This window comes from Macaca nemestrina, chromosome 1, assembly GCF_043159975.1.
Source record: "Macaca nemestrina isolate mMacNem1 chromosome 1, mMacNem.hap1, whole genome shotgun sequence".
Lineage (NCBI taxonomy): Eukaryota > Metazoa > Chordata > Mammalia > Primates > Cercopithecidae > Macaca > Macaca nemestrina.
Window position 1 is genome coordinate 7,307,148 of NC_092125.1, and position 22,313 is coordinate 7,329,460.

Consider the following 22,313-nt stretch of genomic DNA (forward strand, 5'->3'; position numbering starts at 1 on the left):
TTATAATCATTCTTTCCATGTTAAACATCCTCTATGGTGAAAATATTCCCATGTTTCCCCAATACCTAGTATATTACTCTCAGCACTTCTGTTCAATATTGTACTAGAGATTCTAGTTTCCTTTTCCCATTTAATTGTCTTGGCACATCTGTTCAAAATCAGCTGACCATATATGTGGATCTTTTTCTGAACTCTATTATTCTGCACCAAAGCTCTCCTTACCTATCTTTACATCAGACACACTGTTACATCACACACTGTGGTTTATAGGAAATCCTGAGGTCAGGCAGTTCAAAAGAAAACAAGCTTAGATTCCTATACTAAGAAAAATAAATAAAAGGTATTTAAACTGGAAAAGGAGAAGCAAGATTGTCCTTATTCACAGGAGACATAGTAATTTATATAGAAAATCCTATATATTCCATAAAAGAGATACTAGAACTAATATGTGATGTGAGCAAAGTTGCAAATATATGATTAATGTACAAAAATCAACGGTATTTCTATATACTATCAATTAACAACTAGAAAACAAAACTGAAAACACTATTTACAGCAGCATCAAAAATCTGATATATAAAGATAAATTTGACAACAGATATGTTAAGATCTGTACAATGAAAACTACAAAGCATTAAAGACTTAAATGAATGAATCAGAAAACTCAGTATTGTTAAAATGTCAACTTTCTCCAAATTGATGTATGGATTCAACTAAATCTCAATAGACTTTTTTTTATTTTTTATCTGTTTTGAGACAGTGTCTTGTTCTGTCACTCAGGCTGGGGTGCAGTGATGTGACCACGGCTCACTGCAGCCTCGAACTCAGAGGCTCAAGTGATCCTCCCACCTCAGCCTCCTAAATAGACGGGACTACAGACACGCATCACCATATTCGGCTAATTTTTTAAAAATTTCTTTTGTTTTTATTTTTTGTTTTACGATAATGTATTCTGAACTAGTAAGACCCTTTGAGCAGGGAAGCTGCAGCTTTGGAGAATAACCAGCTGACAACTTTCTTAATTTCCTCTGCCTTCCAGTGATTCCCCTGTCTCAGCCTCACAAGTAGCTGGGATTACAGATGTGTGCCACCATGCCCGGCTAATTTTTTGTATTTTTAGTAGAGATGGGGTTTTGCCATGTTGGCCAGGCTGGTCTTGGAGCACCTGATCTCAAGTGATCTGCCTGCCTCGGCCTCCCAAAGTGCTGGGATTATAGGTGTGAGCCACTGCACCCGGCCTTAAAAATTTTTTTTGTAGAGACAGGGTCTCAGTATGTTGCCAAGCCTGGTCCTGAACTCCCAGGCTCAAGCAATCCACCTGCCTTGGCCTCCCAAAACGTTGCAGTTAAGTAGGTGCAAACCACTATGCCTGGCCTTTTTTTAATAGAAATTAAAAAGCTAAATTCTAAAATGTACATGGAAATCTGAAAAACATGGAATGGCCAAAACAACTTTTCAAAAGAAAACAAACTTAAGAGACTTACACTGTCCCACTTCAAGATTTCCTATAAAGCCACAGTAATCAAAAGTTTGATGCAAAGATAGGTATGGAGAGCAATGGTATAGAATAACAGAGTTCAGAAAAAGATCCACATATATGTGGTCAGCTGATTTTAAACAGATGTGCCAAGGCAATTAAACGGGGAAAGGAAAACTTTTTAACAAACGGTGCTGGAACATATATTGCTGGAACAATATATGGACAGCCATATATACAAGGTAAAAAAAAAAGCCATAATCCTTACATCACATCATATTTAAAAAAAAAAAAACTAACTCAAAATGGCTCACAGGCTAAAACTGTAAAATGTAAGAGCTAAAACTAATGATGATGCTTGGCTGTGTTCCCACCCAAATCTCATCTTGAATTGTATCTCCCATAATTCCTATGTGTTGTGGGAGGGACCTGGTGGGAGGTAATTGAATCATAGTGGCTGTTTCCCCCATACTGTTCTCATGGTAGTGAATAAGTCTCATGAGATCTGATGGTTTTATGAGGGGAAACCCCTTTCACTGGGCTCTCACTCTTCTCGTTTGCCGCCATGTGAGACGTGCCTTTCACCTTCCACCATAATTGTGAGGCCTCCCCAGTCACATGGAACTGTGCGTCCATTAAACCTCTTTCTATTGTAAATTGCCCAGTCTAGGTATGTTTTTATCAGCAGGGTGAAAATGGACTAATACAACCATAAAACTTCTAGAAGAAAACAGGAGAAAATCTTCACGACTTTGCATTGGGCAATGATTTCTTAAATATGACACATATTCACCAGCGTTTTGCAAAACTGAAATACGTACCACTTCTTGGTCTTTTCACAATGGATGATTTCCTTGGGAGATTTAACCCTTTGGTACTAATCACTCGTTCCACTCCCACAGTACTTGGATTTTCCTTCAATCGTGGGGCATCTGAAACAATACCCGACTCTGGTCTGGGAGAGTAATTCCTATGCCAAATGCTGCTAACATTAGCTGACTTTTGACATGTTTTGTCATCCCAACTACGACTTCTTGAATGAGCAGGCTAGAAAAGGAAAAGGAAAAAGGTTATTTGCAGAAAGAAAATAATCAATTTATTTCATTCTGTATCAACATAAATTATAAATAAACATCTTAAGTTACCCTTAAAAAGAACAGCTGTTGATGAAACAGCTGTCCTTGAATAACATTTCCTACTTTGCTGGTCCTATACTTTTCCATTAAATATTTCTTATATTCCTAGGCCTGTTTTTCTTCTGATGAGAGTCAAGCAACTTTGTTAGCTCATTTCAAAAAAAAAAAAATCAAGAGCGTGAGCAGGCGTAGAAAAAAAGATTAAAAGCAAACAAATAAATAAAAATCTTCCTAATACAAATGGTGCAAAACATAAGACTGCAACTGAAGAAATGTGGTCAGGAAAAAGGTGTCTTTAAAATGGAAAGCAGCCAGGCACGGTGGCTCATGCCTACAATCCCTTCATTTTGGGAGGCCGAGGCAGGCAGATCACTTGAGGTCAGGAGCTTGAGACCAGCCTGGCCAACAGTGTGAAACCCCGCCACTACTAAAAGTACAAAAACTAGCCAGGTGTGGTGGCGTGCACCTCTAATCCCAGCTACTTGGGAGGCTGAGGCAGGAGAATCACTTGAACCCAGATGGTGGAGGTTGCAGTGAGCCGAGAGGGAGACTCCGTTTCAAAAAAAAAATAAGTTATTCACAATTACTACATATTTTGGAAGACAAGGATCTAAGAGGATGTCAATGATATCCTAATAGAGAAGGACAGCGAAAGGGAAAAAAAAATCATTACAATCCCACCTGACAAAAATCCCACATGAACTCAGAATCTAATCTAAGCCTTTCACTTAAAGAAAGGGAAAAATAAAAATAAATAAAACAGATGACATTATTCAGAATACCCTTTGAGAATTAATAAGGAAGGTAATTTAATTGAGGGAATGAATATAAAAAAATAGCTTTATCAGTATGGCTCATGGCATTAGATCCCACTGATGGTTTTACTAAATAAAAGAGAAATAGACAAGTAGAAAACCAGACTGGGAAAAATAAATTTTAGATTAAAAAAATTCATTTGGTGTACAATTATGGTTCCTACAGAAATTTCTCTGAGAAGGATAAAAATCTGACAGGGATTTGAGCTGATGAAGGACGGCCATCTTAGCGTTCCGTAACATTGCCATTGGTAATGGGACATACTCAACATACCCAACTATATTTGAGTTTCTGAGACAAAGGAAAAGCTTAAGAATCATTCTTAATGAAATTATAGGCTGAGTGTGGTGGCTCACACTTGTAATCCTAGCACTTTGGGAGGCTGAGGTGGGCGGATCACCTGAGGTCAGTTCAAGACCAGCCTGGCTAATATGGTGAAACCCCATCTCTACTGAAAATACAAAAATCAGTAGGGCGTGGTGGCACACGCTTGTAATTCTAGCTAGTTGGGAGTCTGAGGCAGGAGAATCACTTGAAACTCAGAGGCAGAGGTTGCAGTGAGCTAAAATCATGCCACTGCGCTCCAGCCTGGGTGACAGAGCGAGACTCCAACTCAAAAACAAAAAAATTATAATGCTGTGGCCAGGTGTGGTGGCTCCACATGTGTGACCTCAGCAGTTTTGGAGGCCAAGGCAGAATGACTGCTTCAGGCCAGGAGTTCAAGACTAGCCTGGGCAACATAGCGAGACCCCACAGACACACACACAAAATCAGCCAGGCATAGTGGCATGTGCCTGCAGTTGCAGCTACTCAGGAGGCTGATGCCAGTTACTGAAGATCGCTTGAGCCCAGGAGCTCTGATGGTGCCACTGCACTCCAGCCTGGAGGACAGAGAAAGAGACCCTGCCTCAAATAAAAAAAAAAAAAAGAAAGAAATGCTAAATACTATCAATAGTTCAGGTGTGTAAAGATAGGACTTTTCAGTCTCCTTCTTTCCATAATCATTCCTCAAAGCAATAAGAAACACAAACTTCATCTGCAATAAAATTAGGAGATAATCTGTAACTTCTAAACCACAGTGAAGAGAGAATATAGATGGAAGAAATTAAAAGACTTTGTTGGCAGAAGAGAATATCAAAGAGAAGCCAATTCCACCTACAGAAACCTGGAGAAAGGCTTGAGAATTAAAGCCTGGGAATTACAGAAGCCCCCGGTGGAGGGATAACTCACTAAAGAGAGGATTATTTGACCCCTTGTCCCCATCTCCAACCTGACTACACAGCCAAGTCAACAAACATCTACCTGCCTTCAGAACTAGAACCATTGAAAGCCACAGAGAGTAACAGACTCTGTAGCAGGCATTTCTGAAGGTAGAGAGATTCATTTGTCTGAAAACAGAGATGAAACAAAAGGCTAAATATTGAATGGCAAGGAACCATGCATGCTACCCTTTCCTGGCCTGTCCCAACTCACTTTCCCTATCCTGCTCTCAAAATACAGCCAGCCAAAGTTTAGACACCCTTGGCAGACATCTCTTTTTGGAAAAACGTAACTGTGTAGAGAACACTCCAACACTGGAGAATTCACAAATCAAATCTAATGTGTTACCAACCACGTCACCCGAGAATGAAGTCCAACATCAGAAGCCCCACGCACTCACACAGCGCTCCCCAGGAGCTTTTCGGGGCCCCTTCGAATATGGCTGCACAGAAGTTTCCACCATGAGGGAGGAAATATCAACACAGGAGAAAAATACACAGCAGTTACAGAGAGTGGAAGAAAACTCAAAACATTATCATATTCTGAGAGAAAGGTAAGAGATGAGATCCAAATCTTCAAAAAACAGACAATTAGAGTCCCTAGATATAAAAATATGATAGAAGTAAACAATTCAACAGAATTTCCTGCACTGATAGAACAGCTCTGTGTTGTCCAGTGTTAGCCACTAAGCACTTGAAAGGTGGCTACTCTAACTGAAGAACTAAAATAGCAATTTTATTTAATTTTAACAAATTTAAATAGCCACACACGGCCAGTGGCTACCATATTAGACGGGGCAAGATGAGAAACTAGGGAAATGGCAACCTGAGTGGAAGGTTTACATAACTGAAGTTGATAAAGTTCATTTTTAGTGTTGTTATGGATTTGTGCTCTCTTGGTAGGCCTGGCTTATTTCCACTTACAGTAATGGTTACTTTCAGTGCTCAGTGGATCACCAGTTTGTTAGGGGTCATCTTTTCCAGGCTTACTTCTTTTTTTCTCAAGATCTAGTTCCCTATGGTAAACATTAAGACATTCTTAGTCCATCCATAACGAACAATCTAAGAATTCCCTTAATATATCACTTTTTCTACATACACTGCTTTTTTGTTTTTGTTTTTTAGCCTGAAATCACTCACCCATCTTGAAAAACTCTACTAATCCTTGCAAACTGAGGATACACATCAGTTTCTCCTTAAGCAGACAGTAGAGAGCTTGGCTTGGAATCACAGCTTCCCTATTTATTAAAATGGTGAGCTGGAAAAGTTACTTAAGTGTCTTCTAGCTGTTTCCTCATCTGTAAAATGAGAACGGTGCTGACTTCAGCGGCTTTCTGAAGAGTAAATGAGTTACTATGTCTAAGGTGCTTAAAAGAGCACCTGGAACATAGTAAATGCTCAGAAAATGTTTGCCATTATTATTATGAAAATGTTTGCCACTTAGGTGGAGTGAGGGACATGCTTTTTGTTTCCACAGAGCCTAGAATACACCTTTAGTATAGCACTTACCGCATTTCTCTCTATAGAATCACATCTCCTTCCTATTTAGGCAATGGGCATTTGACTGGCAAGGATCTTACTTTTCCTATATTTCTTATTTTTCTTCATATTCCAGAACCCTAGCTAACCTAATTACATTGTTTCGGTGCTTGATAAATGTTTAGTAAAGTGATAAAGTAGTGAGCAAGAATTAAACTGGAAGCTTGCGGAAAGAAGCAAATGTTAACCAGAAGGACAACTCAAAGAGGCAAGAGGTTGTAGCAACGAAATGGAAGCCAAAGTTTATTTCCAAGTTTTCTGGTGTGAGACCTATAGGTGACACTCATTCACTCAACATATAAACATAGTAAACATCATACAGCAGTGAGGACCACCAAGTTCTGCCTTTATGAAGACCACATTCTATTGCAAAGAATCAGAAAAGAAGCATAATGTTGTACAGTAGTAAGTGCTAAGTAGAAACATAAAAGAGAAATGTGATTAAAAGTTGATTAAAAACATGAAGAGTTTAGTTTTGCCTATGAATAGACTTGAGGAAATCAGAGCTGCAAGAGACGGTGAGAGAATTCTGTGGTTGGTGGACAGGAAAGAGACTGGAGTAAAGATGGAGATGTGAGTTCTTTACGTAAATGGGATTAAAGCCCTATGGATTTACCTAAGGAAGAAATGTAAACAGAAAAGAGAACAGAGGATAAATAGGAATACAAAGAGAAAGAGAATGATGGGAGACAGTATCTTAAGGAATACATACAATACTGAAGAAACAGAAGAAAACAGCAAATTGTGGCCAGGCGCGGTGGTTCATGCCTGTAATCCCAGACCAAGGCAGGTGGATCATCTGAGGTTGGGAGTTCCAGACCAGCCAGGGCAAAATAGAGAAACCACATCTCTACTAAAAATACAAAATTAGCCGGGCGTGGTGGTGCATGCCTGTAATCCCAGCTACTCGGGAGGCTGAGGCAGAATAGCTTGAACCTGGGAGGTGGAGGTTGTGGTGAGCTGAGATCACACCACTGCACTCCAGCCTGAGCAACAAGAGTGAAATGCTGTCTCAAAAAAAAAAAAAAGAAAAGAAAAAAAGAAAAGAAAAGAAAAGAAAACAGCAAATTGTTTAAAGAAACAGCAGGGCATGCATTAAATATTTGTTAAATTGTGCATGGGTGAAAACACAGCTTTAACTCCTGAGCATTCCTAGCTTTGGGTCTTCAATAAAGCCAAATGCCACAGAAGCTGAACGGAGTGAGATGAGAAAAAAAGGCATCAAATGCTTGGTATAGTCAAAGAAATGCTCAAGGATAAGGGTTTGATAATAAATAACAGTCACTTCTTTAATTTTAAAAAATTAACCACTATCCCTATGCTCTAATAGATGTAATTTCTCTAGGATCAAGTTGTTTTTAATGTACACTCTGCACAGAGCCTGGATATAGAAACGCTTAAAAGACGCTTTAGTGTATGAAGATTTGCCTTTCATCACAGCTCTTGAGACATAACTAAAATGTGTTTTCATAGAGCGGTCATCAAAACGTTACCATAGCAGTGTCCGGATTGTAGTCATCAATCTGTTCAAAAGTATTTATATCTTTATTTCCAAGTGCTATTTGAAGAGCTATGGAATCATCAACATATCTAGGTTAGTAAGATTAAGGAAAAAGGTATTTATTAACAACCAACCAAATGATACTAAACTTAGATGGAAAAATGTTGTCTATTGTCACAGAAAATCCATACGTTTATGACTTAAATGGAGTCTCCTTACTTTATGCATCTGCATCACTGAAAGCAAAGACACAGTTTGCTAGTCTCTATCTGTTCCTGCAGGAGTTGGTGTCTTCTGACGAGGGCCTATGCCATCATTGACTCCCTCCCTTTCAAGGGAAACAGAGGGGAAAGTCCTAGCCACCACCTAAGTGACTCAGGGCTCCGAATCAGCCTGCACGCACATGGCCGGTGGCTATGGGAAGGGCATCCTCTCCTGGTGCACTCAAATGCCCAGAATGCTCCTCCTGATAAGTTGAGCTTGCTTGCCACAAGGAGGTCCTCTCAAGAGCCACCTTTGGAATGTGTACCGTAAGTGACGGACCCTGTGTATGCTCCTGTCAGTCAATCTAAGGAGAATGCATAGTGGATGAGTCTTTGGTTTATGAACAAAAAGTTGTTCTAAATTTTTACTAGCATGGTAATTTAAATGAACAATATACAGATTTCACTATAAAAAAAAAGCAAAAAATAATGTGCAAGCTTTTTACTAAAGGCCTCACAAAAAATATCACGATAAAAATATTGAAGAAAAATACTCAAATTCTACCATTCTGGTTCAGAAAGGATACTGCCCAGCATAGCTTAGTGTTTCAGGATCAACATCATCTTCATAGGCGTTCAGAGGAATAAGTTTCCTTTTGATGGGATCAAAAACTAGCTGATAGAGGAAGGTATTGTTGGCCCGAATAAATCCTTTGATGTAATCCTCTGGTACCATGATATTCATCTTGAGATAATGTCCAATTTTCTTGATAACCTAACAATACATGCAAAAATATTTTATCTGCAACTAAAGAACAGGGAACATATTATCCTCAAGGCTGACTGATTTACATTACAGGGTCATGAAGAGGGATTGAAACATTCACTGCTTTCATCTACGTTAAAAAATTCCACCAGCTAACACAACCATGTTGTATCACTTAAAATTCTAAGTCTCATAACTAGTATTTTCTTTGTTTTTTCTATTACTAATTTGAGGGATAAAAACATACAGTTATATAATACATCAAGTTTGTGTTTCTAGGTGTAACTCTGAGATACATTATTCATTCAACTTCAAAGTCCTTTTTATCAAGAAAGGAAAAAACAAAGAACATCCAAAACCTGAAAATTAAAAAAAATCCAAATATTCCGAGATCATATGTTTAAACCAAGTTGACATTCTGATTTCTGTGATAGTCATGGATGCTTAAAACTGGAAAGGATCCTAAACACTGCACAGGAAATTCATAGATGAAAAAGGGAAGACCCAGAGAACCAAAGGGATCCTGGAGTCACAGGCTAGTTAAGGCATGTGGTCCTATTCCCACTTGGGACACTATCTTCCAACCTAGAGATCTTTCCATTACATTACATCACTCTTAGCCCTGAGGACTCATGCCTTGTACTCTTGGAAACAGAAAAATGGAATTTCTGCTCTGCAAACTGTAAGGGCTTTAGAGAATATCCAAGGGGGAAAATGAGCTTCTTTGATGTTTATTTTTTAAGAGAAACTACAAAGTAGTGATGTCCAGAGTCTCAGAATTTTCCAGAGGATATATGACACATGATATCAAATGAGACTTAATGAGGCAGCAGATACAGGTTGGGTACACATTATCCAAAATGCTCGGCACCAGAAGTATTTCAGATTTTCAATTTTTTCAGATTGTGGAATATTTGCATATACACATTATGAGATAACTTGGGGATGGGACCCAAGTCTAAACATAAAATCCATTTACATTTCTACACACTGACAGCAAGAGGGTGAAGGAAAAAAAACTCAATTTATGTTTCTTTTTTTTTTTTTGGAGATGGAGTCTCGCTCTGCCGCCCAGGCTGGAGTGCAGTGGCCAGATCTCGGCTCACTGCAAGCTCTGCCTCCCGGGTTCACGCTATTCTCCTGCCTCAGCCTCCTGAGTAGCTGGGACTACAGGCGCCCGCCACCTCGCCCGGCTAGTTTTTTTTTTTTTGTATTTTTTAGTAGAGACGGGGTTTCACCGTGTTAGCCAGGATGGTCTCGATCTCCTGACCTCGTGATCCGCCCGTCTCGGCCTCCCAAAGTGCTGGGATTACAGGCTTGAGCCACCGCGCCCGGCCTTATGTTTCATATAAGCCTTACACACATAGACTGAAGGTAACTTTATACAGTATTTTTAATAATTTTGTGTACCCTTCACATGAGATGAGATGTGGAATTTTTCACTTGCCATGCCAGGACTCAAAAAGTTTTGGATTTTTGAACATTTCAGATTTTTGGATTAGGGATGTTCAACTTGTATACAAACACAGCTGTCTTACTATTAGGCCACATTAAAGAGATTTGCATAAATGCATGATTCCTCTCTCATAATTTTTATTTTTCATAAAAGCATGCTATTTATGCTAACAAGTAATGAGTTTATTATAAAGTTTAAGTGAATTGATAAACATTTAAATTTGTTTTTTTTAATTCAGTAGGTATCAATAGCTATTGCCTACATAAACAAAAAATATTACCATAAAGAGGTTGAGGAGGGTAAATGGATCTTGAGACCAAAAAGTTTGAGAACCACTACTATAGAGTTATAGCACAGAAGTCAAAAGACTCTGAGTTTAATTTTACCCTATAATATTTTGCCCTTGAGACTCTTTATACTAGTCTTTATTTTAAAAATCACTACTTTTTTGCCAATTGCAGAAAACATGATTTTCCCAATATATGTTAGTTGCTAAAGCAAAGTTCTAGTGCCTCAGTCATTTGCTCCTTTTAGTAATGTAATATAGGTGATTCACATAACAGAATATTTAAATCCATATTCTGATTTATTATTTTATTAAGGAAATGCTTCAGAAACTGAATATGACACTTAGCAATTCACTCTTACCTTTACTATATCTGGATTATTGGCTAGTCTTAGGACTTTGCATGCTTTTGCCAATCCAATCCCACGCAGTGATGAAAGGTAGTCACAGCCTGAAAGAATACACATGTAACGAAACTTCTCTTCTGTGAATATATCCCCAAGTTGTCTGCACATTCCTAGCCGAGCTTGATCAATTTCAAGTCCATTTCCAAACTGGTCCATCTTTAAAATCACCTTCAAAAGGAAGAGAAATTGTTAATACCTAGAAGGGCCACTTTTATTTGTCATTATCTAAGCCACTGCAATAATTTTAAGAAATCTTTCTTGTTCTTCACCATAACACTGAAAGAGAGGAGACACAGATAGACAGGCTGATGACTACAAAGTTTACAAATAAATTATGCTGAAGCACAGGATATGACTAGACAAGGCTATACAGCCAGGACTCAATTGTCACAATTCTGGTATAAAGAAAGCTCTTTTTGCATCTCTTTATTTCCTACTTATGTTACAGGGTTGACATGATAATCAAACAGTAATGCATACAAAAAACATTTTCTCTTTCTCTGTCACTTGTACCTTTTCAGTAATCTTTTTCCTTATTGTTGAAACAATACATGTTTATTGTAGAAAATTTGGAAAACATAGAAATTCAGGAAGAAAACAAGTCATCCATATTCCCTCATTCATCACTGTAGCCTAGCATTAATTAACCTTTTGATAGACACCCTTCTAGTCATAAATATAGGCATTAACAAAAATGAGAACATCCTGTAGTTTTGTATCTTAATTCTCCCCTAAAGTTTTCCATGAAATAGTTTTATACATAATTCTAAATAACTGCATCGCAACCCATTAGTACATACGTTAGTATACCTAACCTAATCAAGAAATATAAAGCATATGTTGTTATTATTAAAAAATAAAACTGATAGGTCCACATTCTACTAAAGAATTTGCATAAAACAATAACAAACCCCTCCAACCTTAAGGGCTTACTTTGAAAAAGTATCCAGAGTACACAAACATCAAGCAGCAAAACCCTTCTTTTCATTTTAAATAATTATTAACATTATAAAAATAGATGTCAGTTGCAAATATTCTATTAAAATAATTTATTTTATAAAACTTTGTAAGTATTATAAATATTATAAATTATAATAATTTCCTGGACAGGAAAAACTTCAGCTTCTTGATTTACACTACCTCTATCTACATAGAAAAGTAATACACAGTAGTCAGAGTTGAGTACCTTTTTACAGCCAAAAGCTAGGAGATCCGAGTCCTCTGTAATTATGGCTTGTACAATTCCCGCTTTGTTAAGATAGGCCAACTGCGCATCAGCTTCATAGGGAGCCACGAGGCAATCTACGCCCTGAGACCGGGCAGCCTGGAAGAGAATCAAAGTGAATCTCTAGCACGGCATTTGGAAAGTACTAAACAACTTCCTGTTTCAAACCCACTTTATGACTAGCCTCAGCACACACATGCTAATATTACTTTGAGAAATCATTTCCTTTGAAGTAGAGTTTTTCTACTATAAGTTTCAGTATATGTTGAACTAATTATATAGCCACTAAGACATTTTTTAAAACTCAATTTATAGAATTTGGAGAAAAGAAATACTGCTACACAGCCAGAGGAAAAAAGAATCCTACAAGTTACACAAGTAATTATGTTATTTTTTGGAGCTAGGTTCTGGCTCTGTCACCCAGGCTGGAGTGCAGTAGTGCCAGCCAGCAGGGTGGACTGCAGCTTTGACCTCCTGGGCTTCCCACCTCAGCCTCCCAAGTAGGTGGGACTACAGGTGCATGCCACCATGCCCAGCTAATTTTTTTGTATTTTTTGTGGAGACAAGGTTTTGCCATGTTGTCTAGGCTGGTCTCAAACTCCTGGACACAAGTGATCCACTCGCTTCAGTTTCCCAAAGTGTTGGCATTGTAAGAGTTAAGCCATTGTGCCTGGCCCAATTATTTTATATTATAGAAAGCTTCCATCTTAAGAATGGCTATGTTCCAAAAATATACATTTGTTTGGAGTTTTGAATATATGTTCCCCATAAAAATAACAGGTTGTCCTGTCAGGCTATGAAAATCAGTGTACTGACATAGTATTGATAAAATTATAGACCATATTCAGCAATGTCTTAGGGGAAAATATATACACGTATGTGTATATGTATACACACAAATACAACTCTCCTCTAATAATATATCTTACATATATATTATAGACTATAGCACTATATTTAAACCAATGCATTATGAAAAAATACTTTTAAAATAACCTTGCTAAGAAAAACAGTCCCTATCATAGCCTCTGTGTCAAAATCTAACCAGTTGGAACTGGAACTTCCATGTTCTAAATTATGGGAAAATGGTTCCCAAGGCCTGAAGAGAGGCTTTGGGAAGTTTAAAAAAAAAAAAAAAAAAAAGGGAAGAAAAAAAGAGGAGGAAAGAGGTATCAAGATCCTGCTGCTATCAATTTTGGTGACAATTTGCAATTTGCTATTTTTCTCATTTTTTTTTCTTTTTTTGTCCAGCAATAGTCCTACTCTCATCCTTTTACACCACTATTTATGTCCAATCAGGGTTTCTCCTCTACTTCCGCACACGATGCAGCCTCTCTTCTCCCGACTACACAGAGCACACATTTCCCTATACATCACACTCTCTCTCTCTTGCATCCCACCCTTTCCTTCTAGCTTCACCCATACAGAAAGAGCCAGAGACTCAAATGACAAAGCCAAAATCGGAACTGTAGTGCCCATTTTAGCTCAGGAACTGGACGTCAGAACTGTAAGCTAGAAAAAGCTGACTCCACCTTTATCATCATACCTTTAACAGGCCGGGCACGGTGGCTCAACCTTGTAATCCGAGCACTTTGGGAGGCCGAGGTGGGCGGATCACCTGAGGTTGGGAGTTTGAGACCAGCGTGACCAACATGGTGAAACCCGTCTCTACTAAAAATACAAAATTAGCCAGGCATGATGGCGCATGCCTGTAACCCCAGCTACTTGGGAGGCTGAGGCAGGAGAATCGCTTGAACCCAGGAGGTGGAGGTTGCAGTGAACCGAGATCGTGCCATCGCGCTCCAGCCTGGGCAACGAGAGTGAAACTCTGCCTCAAAACAAGCAAACGAACAATAAAACCACAACGCCTTTACCAAGTAGGCTCTAAAAAGGGGAAAGTGAGGGCTGGGACTGTGGGCACCTTGACACTAAGATGTACAGGAATAAGGAAAGAAGCTGCTGCAAGGAGGAGGCAAAAGGGAACAGAAGTCTGTAGGGTGCCTGGGGCAACAAAACTAAATCACAGATCTGTCATTCAGGAGTGCCAGTTACAGTAAGTGTTGAAGACTATAGGTGAGTTGGGTGAGACCGACGCCTCCAGGAATTTGTTCCTTCCATCTCTTTATTTTTTTATTTTAAATAGAGACAGGGTCTCATCATGTTGCCCAGGATGGTCTCAAACTCCTGAGCTCAAATGATCCTCCTGCCTCAGCGTCCCAAAGTGCTGGGATTACAGGTGTGAGCCACTGTGTCTGGCCCTGTTCCTTCCACTGCTATGGAACAATATGACTAAAGAGAGAGCCTTACTTATGCCTTAGGATTTCTCCTCGGAAATTGTTGAAGTCTTCTCTAACTAATGATGCTGTTCCCGTCTTCTTCTGACATCTGCCCTTTACTTGAAGTTAGGCCTAGAACAATTTTCCACCCTTGATTTTCTTCCTCTCCCATTAATAAACAAGTTGTAACTAGCTTTGGTGAACCTGCCCATCTGCCCCTTTGTCTTCATTTTCCAGTGGCTTACTTTAATTACTTTGTGGGCCATGGCATGGGTGATATTGACAGACCGGGTGAAACACTCTCGGGCTTCCGAGACTTTCCCCTCACGAAGAAGCTGCTTTCCCTTAAGAAGATTGGCTTGTCGTCTTCTGCAAGGGAAGAACATTTTTAAAATATAAAACATTTAAGACGCTGACTCAAGAAACTGTAACAAAACTATAATTCAAGAAGCTTTCCTAGAATTGAAAAAATTTTTGACTCATTAGAAAGTACACACCAGGTCCTTGAGAACATTAACCCAGATGTTTTGGGCTTCTAAGGCAAAAAGAACAAGTGATTTAGAATGACCATATGCACACACACACACAAGATTACCATTACACTTTTCCACAGCAATTCTTTATGTCAAAGAAAATACAGTAACTAAGATACTTTTAAACAAAAGTGATAATAATGTAGCAGATGCATAACATTTAAGGGAATCTGTTCACATACTAGGCTATAAAATAAGCCTCAACAAATTAAAATTTTATTTATTAATTTTTTTTTAGGCCAGGCACAGTGGCTCATGCCTGTAATTCTAGCACTTTGGGAGGCCAAGGCGGGTAGATCACTTGAGGCCAGGAGTTTGAGACCAGCCTGGCCAACATGGCAAAACCCCATCTCTACTAAAAATTCAAAAATTAGCCGGGCGTGGTGGCACGTGCCTGTAGTCCCAGCTACTTGGGAGGCTGAGATACAAGAATTTCTTGAATCTGGGAGGTGGAGGTCCCAGCGAGCCAAGATTGCACCACTGCACTCTAGACTGGGCGATAGAGTGAGACTGTCAAAAAATAAAAAGAAAAAGAAAATTTTTAGTGACTGGGTCTCACTATGTTGCCCAGGCTGGAGTACAGTGGCTGTTCACAGAGGTGATCATAGAGCACTAAAGTGTTTAACTCCTGGGCTCAAGTGATCCTCTTGCCCCAACCTCCTGAGTACCTAGGACAATAGGTGCAAGCCACTGAGCCTGGCTTAAAATTTTAAAAATTGGTATCATATAGACTATAGTGTCTGATCTTAGTGCAATTAAGTTAGAGATTAAGTAGAGAATTAACTTACTCTCTTCTAGATCTCTCTACTTCCTTTTTAGAAGGTAAAGTACATCCATCAAATACGAGAATAGGCTTGATCCCATGAGATAGTAACATATTTACAAATTTCATACAAAATCCTACATACCTATGGAAAAAAAGAAAAATACATTTCAGTGCTTCGCCTTTCTTAAGGTAATACTTCTGCCCTATTTTAAGCCAGATGAGAAAACTATGAAAAGAGAAAGTTTTTTATTTTGTTATTTTAAGCAAATGTTTTCGTAGGAATTGGAACTCTAACTTACTAGACTTGGATTCAAATCCTGCCTTGGATACTTATGAGCCAAGTGATGTCTGGTGAACTACTTGATCCTCCAAGCCTTGGTTTCCTTACCAGTGAATTAAAAAGCTTTGATATCCCTTCTAATTCTCACATCTTTGGTTTCAAATCTGGTCTTTTCCCCTCATTTTTTTATGTTAAAAAATGTCAAATCTATTGAAAAGTTGAAAGAACAGTACAGTAAACACTGGATTCTTCCAACAATACCACATCATGGCTAAGTAATTTAATAGTGATATAATACTATTTAATACTATTTATATTATAATTGGTACAATTGTCTCAGTAATGTTTCTTGTATTCAGTGGTGTCCTGGTAAATGTTTAACAACCAGTTCTCGGGGAAGAGGTGCCTGATTTCCCTGAGATAAATATTCCTCAATGGCAGATGAGCTACCTAGGTGAACTCAATGAATGCTGAGCTGAGAAGACATGGTGTATAAAGAGCCCATATGAGTTGGCTCCAGGACACCACTGCTACTATTTTTTCCAAATCCAGGATCCAATCGAGGGTCAGGTATTACATTAGGTATTGGAACAAAAACAACTGCATTTACAACTTCTATCATTTTATAAAGAAAAGGACATTTTAGCTCAAAAACAGGAAGGGGAAAACAATCTTTAAAGGTAATCTTTTTGCATAACACAAACTTAGCAGCTAAAATAAAGAAAATAAAAGATGACCTTTTAAATCATATATAGTCATCTTGATGAAAGATTCACTACATTGTTATCCTTATTTTTTCTATTTGTTGTAGATCAGTGACAGTGAACTTGCATTGGCATGGAACAATGATTGGGACCTGCTGATCATAAAGCAAAATTTAGAAGAAAGCAAATAAGAAATAATAATGAAATTTATAACACATTTGTTTCTTTGCTAACCAGGATTAGCAGTATGTTTTCTGTACCCAAGAATGTGGGAGTCAGAAATTATCATGGATTTCAAAGCATTTGTTAAAACATTTATCTTAGGTTAAGAATTGGGCCAGGCATGGTGGCTCATGCCTGTAATCTCAGCACTTTGGGAGGCCAAAGCAGGTGGATCACTTGAGGTCAGGAGTTCGAGACCTGCCTGGCCAACATGGTGAAACCCTGTCTCTACTAAAAATACAAAAATTAGCCCGGCGTGGTGGTGCGTGCCTATAATCCCAGCTACTTGGGAGGTTGAGACAGGAGAATTGCTTGAACCTGGGAGGCGGAGGTTGCAGTGAGCCGAGATTGTGCCACTGCACTCCAGCCTGGGCAACAGAAATTGCGTCTCAAAAAAATAAATAAATAAATATAAATATATATAAATAAAATAAAGGAGATATGAATAGTCTTTGTCCATCAGTGTCTTGATACTCCGGCTTATTATAAAGAAAGAAAACTAGGCCTATTATCACAGAAGGCAGTCATCCCTGATTTGGGAATATTCTAAAACATACAACTTTCACTTCCTGATAAGTTCTGGCATTGAGTGAAAACAATCCGTTTCTGGGGGAAAAAAAGGTACTGTAGGTCTCATTCTTAATTGTCAAAGAATTAATATAAGGTCTAGACTTACCTATCAGTAGGTTCACCTTTGGCTAGTTTTTCAGCACAAGCAATAGCTCCTTTGTGAAGCCAGCAATATGTATCCACAGCTACTACCTGCCCTTTATACTTCCTCACATGGATGGGTTCAGAAGCTTCTTTGATAAATTGTAGCAATCCGTGTATCCCCATGGTGCCAAATTAACTACCTGATATGAAGAGACACAGGGAGAACAGTAATATTTAAAGAAAAATATTTATCAAAACATTTTAGACAAATAAAGAGAAAGCTTGGAGTCCAAGGCAGAAATTGTTCAGATATTCAATAATCACTGCTCTTTAGTATTTTAGCTGGGCTCCTCCCTGTCAAACAATTTCCATAGGGTAGAATTTACATTAATCACTAATACTACCTCTAATGCCACTTGACATTTGCTTAATGTTTGTTTATTCTTTCCAAAGCGCTTTGGCACTTTCACTCCTAACACACGCTTCAAGGAGCCAGGCACAAAAAAAACCATGCGTGGGATGGCATCACATTGCCTCTACAAAGGGTATTAATTATAAGGGTCAACATGCAAATTCAAATAGGAGCAGAAACTCAAAACAGTTTGTAGGAACGTAAGCATTTCAATGAAAAAACAAAGGAAAAATTCAAAAAGGATTACAGAAATGATCCTGTACTTGTTTAGGACTGAAATTCACTGCTAGTAGAATGCATTATTCTAAGCACGAACATTCTGGTAATAAACAGTGGTGGTGTCTAGGGGCAACTCCATCAGTCTCTCTGAAAGCTACCCCAAAGAATTGTGAAACTGCGTCTGCTATGCAAATACAGCTTCAAGACAAATGCTTTAACTTTCCACCCCCTTCCATTCCAGGCCCCTAAGCCCTTTCTATACAGAGATTCTGGAACTGTCACAGCCCTTTCTGAAGAAACGACCTCCCCTCCACAACTCTACAATAAAAAGTTAGTAACGGGCACTGAGCAGTTGCTTAGCATTTTGTAATACAAATCTCTCCTACCAAACGTTAAGTTTGGAAGGAAGGGAAGAAAGAAAGTACAGGATCAGGAGTCAGCTTTACCCTGTTGACACCTTATCAGAGCTCTAAAGGTTCTAGTCCAGTTCTCAAATTTCAGAGGTTCTTAGACTCTCAACTCCACTCTGTGACTGGGATTCACTAGTTCTGCTATGAATGAATTTTTTCTTTTTCTTTTTTTTGAGACGGAGTCTCGCTCTGTCGCCCAGGCTGGAGTGCACTGGCTGGATCTCGGCTCACTGCAAGCTCCTCATTCCGGGTTCACGCCATTCTCCTGCCTCAGCCTCCCGATAAACGGGGACTACAGGCGCCCGCTACCACGCCCGGCTAATTTTTATATTTTTAGCAGAGACGGGGTTTCACCGTGTTAGTCAGGATGATCTCGATCTCCTGACCTCGTGATCCGCCCGCCTCGGCCTCCCAAAGTGCTGGGATTACAGGCTTGAGCCACCGCGCCCAGCCTGTGAATAAATTTTAAACAAAGCAGCTAATCTGGATGCAGGTGGTCCTCAAGCCACAGTTTCAGAAAAAGTCTCTTACCTCTCAAGATGCTATCTAAAGAGAGTTTTCTCTCACTCCGAGGAAAACGGATATAATAGTTCATGAAATTTACATAACTTTCTTCGGGGCCAGGCAAATATCCTCGAATAAGTATTTCTTCTTTAGCGTAGTAAGAATGGCTGCGTGCAACAGTAAGAATGACGGAGTACATATCTCAAAGAGATCGCATGTGGCACTCGCGGTAATAACAGCCCCATCTTCACTTTATCCCTCGGTCTCGCGGAGATGTGCAGGCGTGGCCCCCAAGCCCATTCCAGACGACACGTTTCCTTAGGTCTGCACAACATTATGGGAAAATGTACTTGTCAACATTTAAAGGTGCAGAGACTGCATGTAAAACCCGGACTGCCAGCTTCTGCGGGAAAATGAGAGAAGTCTGGCAACCCCGGCACCTGCTCCAGCCCGGAATCATCTGCTCTCTCTCTCCCTCCATTCACTGAGTTGCAGACCTCTCGTAGCCAGACGTCCCCTCGGAACAAAACAACACATACTCCGCTCAGGCTAAGGGCTCTGCTGTCGGGATGGGAAGATCACACCAGACTCTCTCCTTCCCCTCCTGGAAGACCCCGAATCCCGAGAGGAGGGTCGGAGGTGACGCGCAGGTCGACCCCCAAGGGAACCCACCCATTAGCCTCCGCACAGCCCGCTCCTCTCACCTTCCAAGAAGGGACTCTCCTCCTCCCCTTGAACGGAGCCGATTGGGGTTGGAGAAACCCGCCCCGACGCCCCTAACTCACTGTAGCCGGAGCACTCACGGCCAGCGACACAGAACACTAGCAACCTGGCTACACTGCGCGCGAAAGGCTGACCTTTCAATTTGCGCGCGTTGCTTGCGGCCCCGCCCAGCGGATGTGACGTCAACGCGTACCCCGCAACCCGGCTCCGCCTCCTGCGGCTTCCAACAGATAGCGTCGCGTCCTGAGCCCTCAGTCTCGCTGGGCAGACAGCGGCCCACTGGCCTACGACTCCAGCTTCTGCTGCCGGCCCGAACCCCTGCGGCTTCTTGAGGGACCGAGTGGCACTGGCGCTGCTGGCCGATGGTGAGCAACGCCCCGGAAGTTGGGAGTCTTTACGCCCGTCGGGGCTGCTGGGCGTTGTAGTTCTCTCCTGGGTACAGCCCCGGTTCGGGAGGCTGACGTTGATAGAGCGCCGTCGCGCGTTTGTGTTGAGGTTTTTCAAACCTGGAAAAGTTGCTCAGTCCCCCTTGGCGTCAAGAGTCCCATCCTAATTCCTTCATTCTCTTCAAAACGCCCGGTCGCCTCTGTACAAATCGCAATTGAATTCAGTTCACGCTGGGCTCTTTTCCCCATTGCAGTAGTAGTAGTGATTAAAATCTGTCCCTACCATTTTACCTAGAACACAGCTTCGTTTATTTTTGACATAAGTCGGGGGAAAATTAAGTATATAACAAGACCTTGAAAATGGGCCTTAGAGACAAAGACTTTAAAGGCATTTTGAACTTTCATGGTCACTTGTGGCTAAATTTCCAGTCCTCATAATACCCCAGACCTCGTCGCTGCCCTCTTAGGAATATTGTGATTTTAAAAATTGGAAGAAACCTGAGGCCAGACCACAAAGTAATGTTCTGGGCTCAGAGATCAATAGGTGTGATAATTCAGACTCAATTCAAGGAATTGAAGGGGAAGAAGTGAGCACATTGTTAAAAAATGCTCCCCATTTGATTACCTTCTTTACATCTTTCTCCCTTCTTTTAAAGTCTTTTCATGATCAATGTAACATCTATCATGCCAATTTTTTTTTTTTTTTTTTGAGACGGAGTCTTACTCTGTCGCCCAGGCTGGAGTGCAGTGGCCGGATCTCGCTCACTGCAAGCTCCGCCTCCCGGGTTTACGCCATTCTCCTGCCTCAGCCTCCCGAGTAGCTGGGACTACAGGCGCCCGCCACCTCGCCCGGCTAGTTTTTTGTATTTTTTAGTAGAGACGGGGTTTCACTGTGTTAGCCAGGATGGTCTCGATCTCCTGACCTCGTGATCCGCCCGTCTCGGCCTCCCAAAGTGCTGGGATTACAGGCTTGAGCCACCGCGCCCGGCTATCATGCCAATTTTTAAGACATCTTTGATGCCTTAAATTTGTTACTAAAATTGTTGAAAAGGTGCCACGTTTGGGGAATGTGTTTGGAAGAGTAGTGTTGCTTCCTCCCTGGTTCTGGTCTTTAGAGCTGGGACTAGGAGAGATGAGAAAAGTTATCTTCCCTCCCTCTTCCAAAGGCTGTGGTAGACTCACCCTAAACTAGCTTGGAGTGGACTCTTGGGGAAAGTGGGGGACAGTTTCAAACTGCAGTAGATTAAGGAGGAACTTCGATGTGGGCAGCGTGTGTTTGTAGAAAAGCCTTCTTATTTATAATCATTGGACTATCCAGCTGCAGTAACTGCTTCAGTATCTAGAATCCAGCCATGAATATGTCACACATGGGGGTCTTAGGAAGGAACCCCAAAATCAAAAAGGTGTCCATTCCAGTGTCACTGAATCTGTCATAAAACTAACATGAGAGTTTGCTGCACTGTGAACGGCTCTTGTATTTACTATGAATTTGATTCCCAAGGTTTCAAACTGGATTCTTGGCTGCAGTGTTCAAAGACTAAAATTGAAAAAGAAACGCTAGTTACAATACGTTTCACTAACAGAATATTTTTACTCTTTGGGAGGACAAAACCATTTGCGTCAATGTGTGCAGTAATTTACTACTGCCTAAGTGTGCCTGTCAGTTCCAGGTGGCATGGGGGACATAAAGAGATGACTTGTGTCTCCAAGGAACTGAAGGTCTAGTTCTGTAGACAAAACACATGTTTATCAAACAGTTAAGTCACAAATCGTGATGGCATGTTATTAAATGCTGAAATAAATGGTGTATCCCATACGTTTCCAGCTTAAGACTCAGTTCCAATGTTACCAGTTTCCAAATGTCTTCCCTTAGGTGGATATTTGTTTGATATGCACACGCAGTCTGTGATGGCTCTTTTGCCCTGACGCTTCTCATACTCTTGCTGTGTTTGAATTGCCTTTGCCCTTCAATAGCCTGAAAACCTTTTGAGGTAGGGTTGCCAGATTTAGCAAATAATAATGTAGGACACCCAGAAATTTGAATTTCAGATGAACAGCAGATAAATTTTAATGTATCTAATGCAATATTTGAGACATACACTACAAGAAGTCCCCATTTATCTGAAACTTAAATTTATCTGGGCATTCTGTAA

The 22,313-nt window shown here is 40.2% G+C and overlaps 1 protein-coding gene and 1 long non-coding RNA gene across 4 annotated transcripts in view; one reads left to right on the plus strand and one right to left on the minus strand.

The window, feature by feature from the left end:
* Positions 1 to 19,927, minus strand: part of LOC105474652 (exonuclease 1) — a 42,072-nt gene extending 22,145 nt beyond the window's left edge. The window contains exons 1-10 of one of the 3 annotated variants that reach the window (XM_011729468.3): positions 19,756 to 19,927; positions 19,079 to 19,375; positions 17,529 to 17,706; positions 15,669 to 15,788; positions 14,593 to 14,716; positions 12,033 to 12,170; positions 10,802 to 11,014; positions 8,519 to 8,706; positions 7,721 to 7,817; positions 2,299 to 2,524 (exon numbers count right to left, since the gene is read on the minus strand). In XM_011729468.3, coding sequence (XP_011727770.2) covers positions 2,299 to 2,524; positions 7,721 to 7,817; positions 8,519 to 8,706; positions 10,802 to 11,014; positions 12,033 to 12,170; positions 14,593 to 14,716; positions 15,669 to 15,788; positions 17,529 to 17,689 — 1,267 coding nt within the window. In that variant the 5' untranslated portion in view covers positions 17,690 to 17,706; positions 19,079 to 19,375; positions 19,756 to 19,927. The remainder of the gene's footprint in view (positions 1 to 2,298; positions 2,525 to 7,720; positions 7,818 to 8,518; positions 8,707 to 10,801; positions 11,015 to 12,032; positions 12,171 to 14,592; positions 14,717 to 15,668; positions 15,789 to 17,528; positions 17,707 to 19,078; positions 19,376 to 19,755) is intronic. The other 2 variants (XM_011729466.3, XM_071073587.1) reach the window with 2 other exon arrangements.
* A 32-nt stretch (positions 19,928 to 19,959) lies between these two features.
* The window catches only part of LOC105474654 (uncharacterized), a 189,756-nt gene continuing 187,402 nt past the window's right edge, over positions 19,960 to 22,313 (plus strand). The window contains exon 1 of the long non-coding RNA XR_982890.2: positions 19,960 to 20,139. This is a non-coding gene — a long non-coding RNA (uncharacterized lncRNA). The remainder of the gene's footprint in view (positions 20,140 to 22,313) is intronic.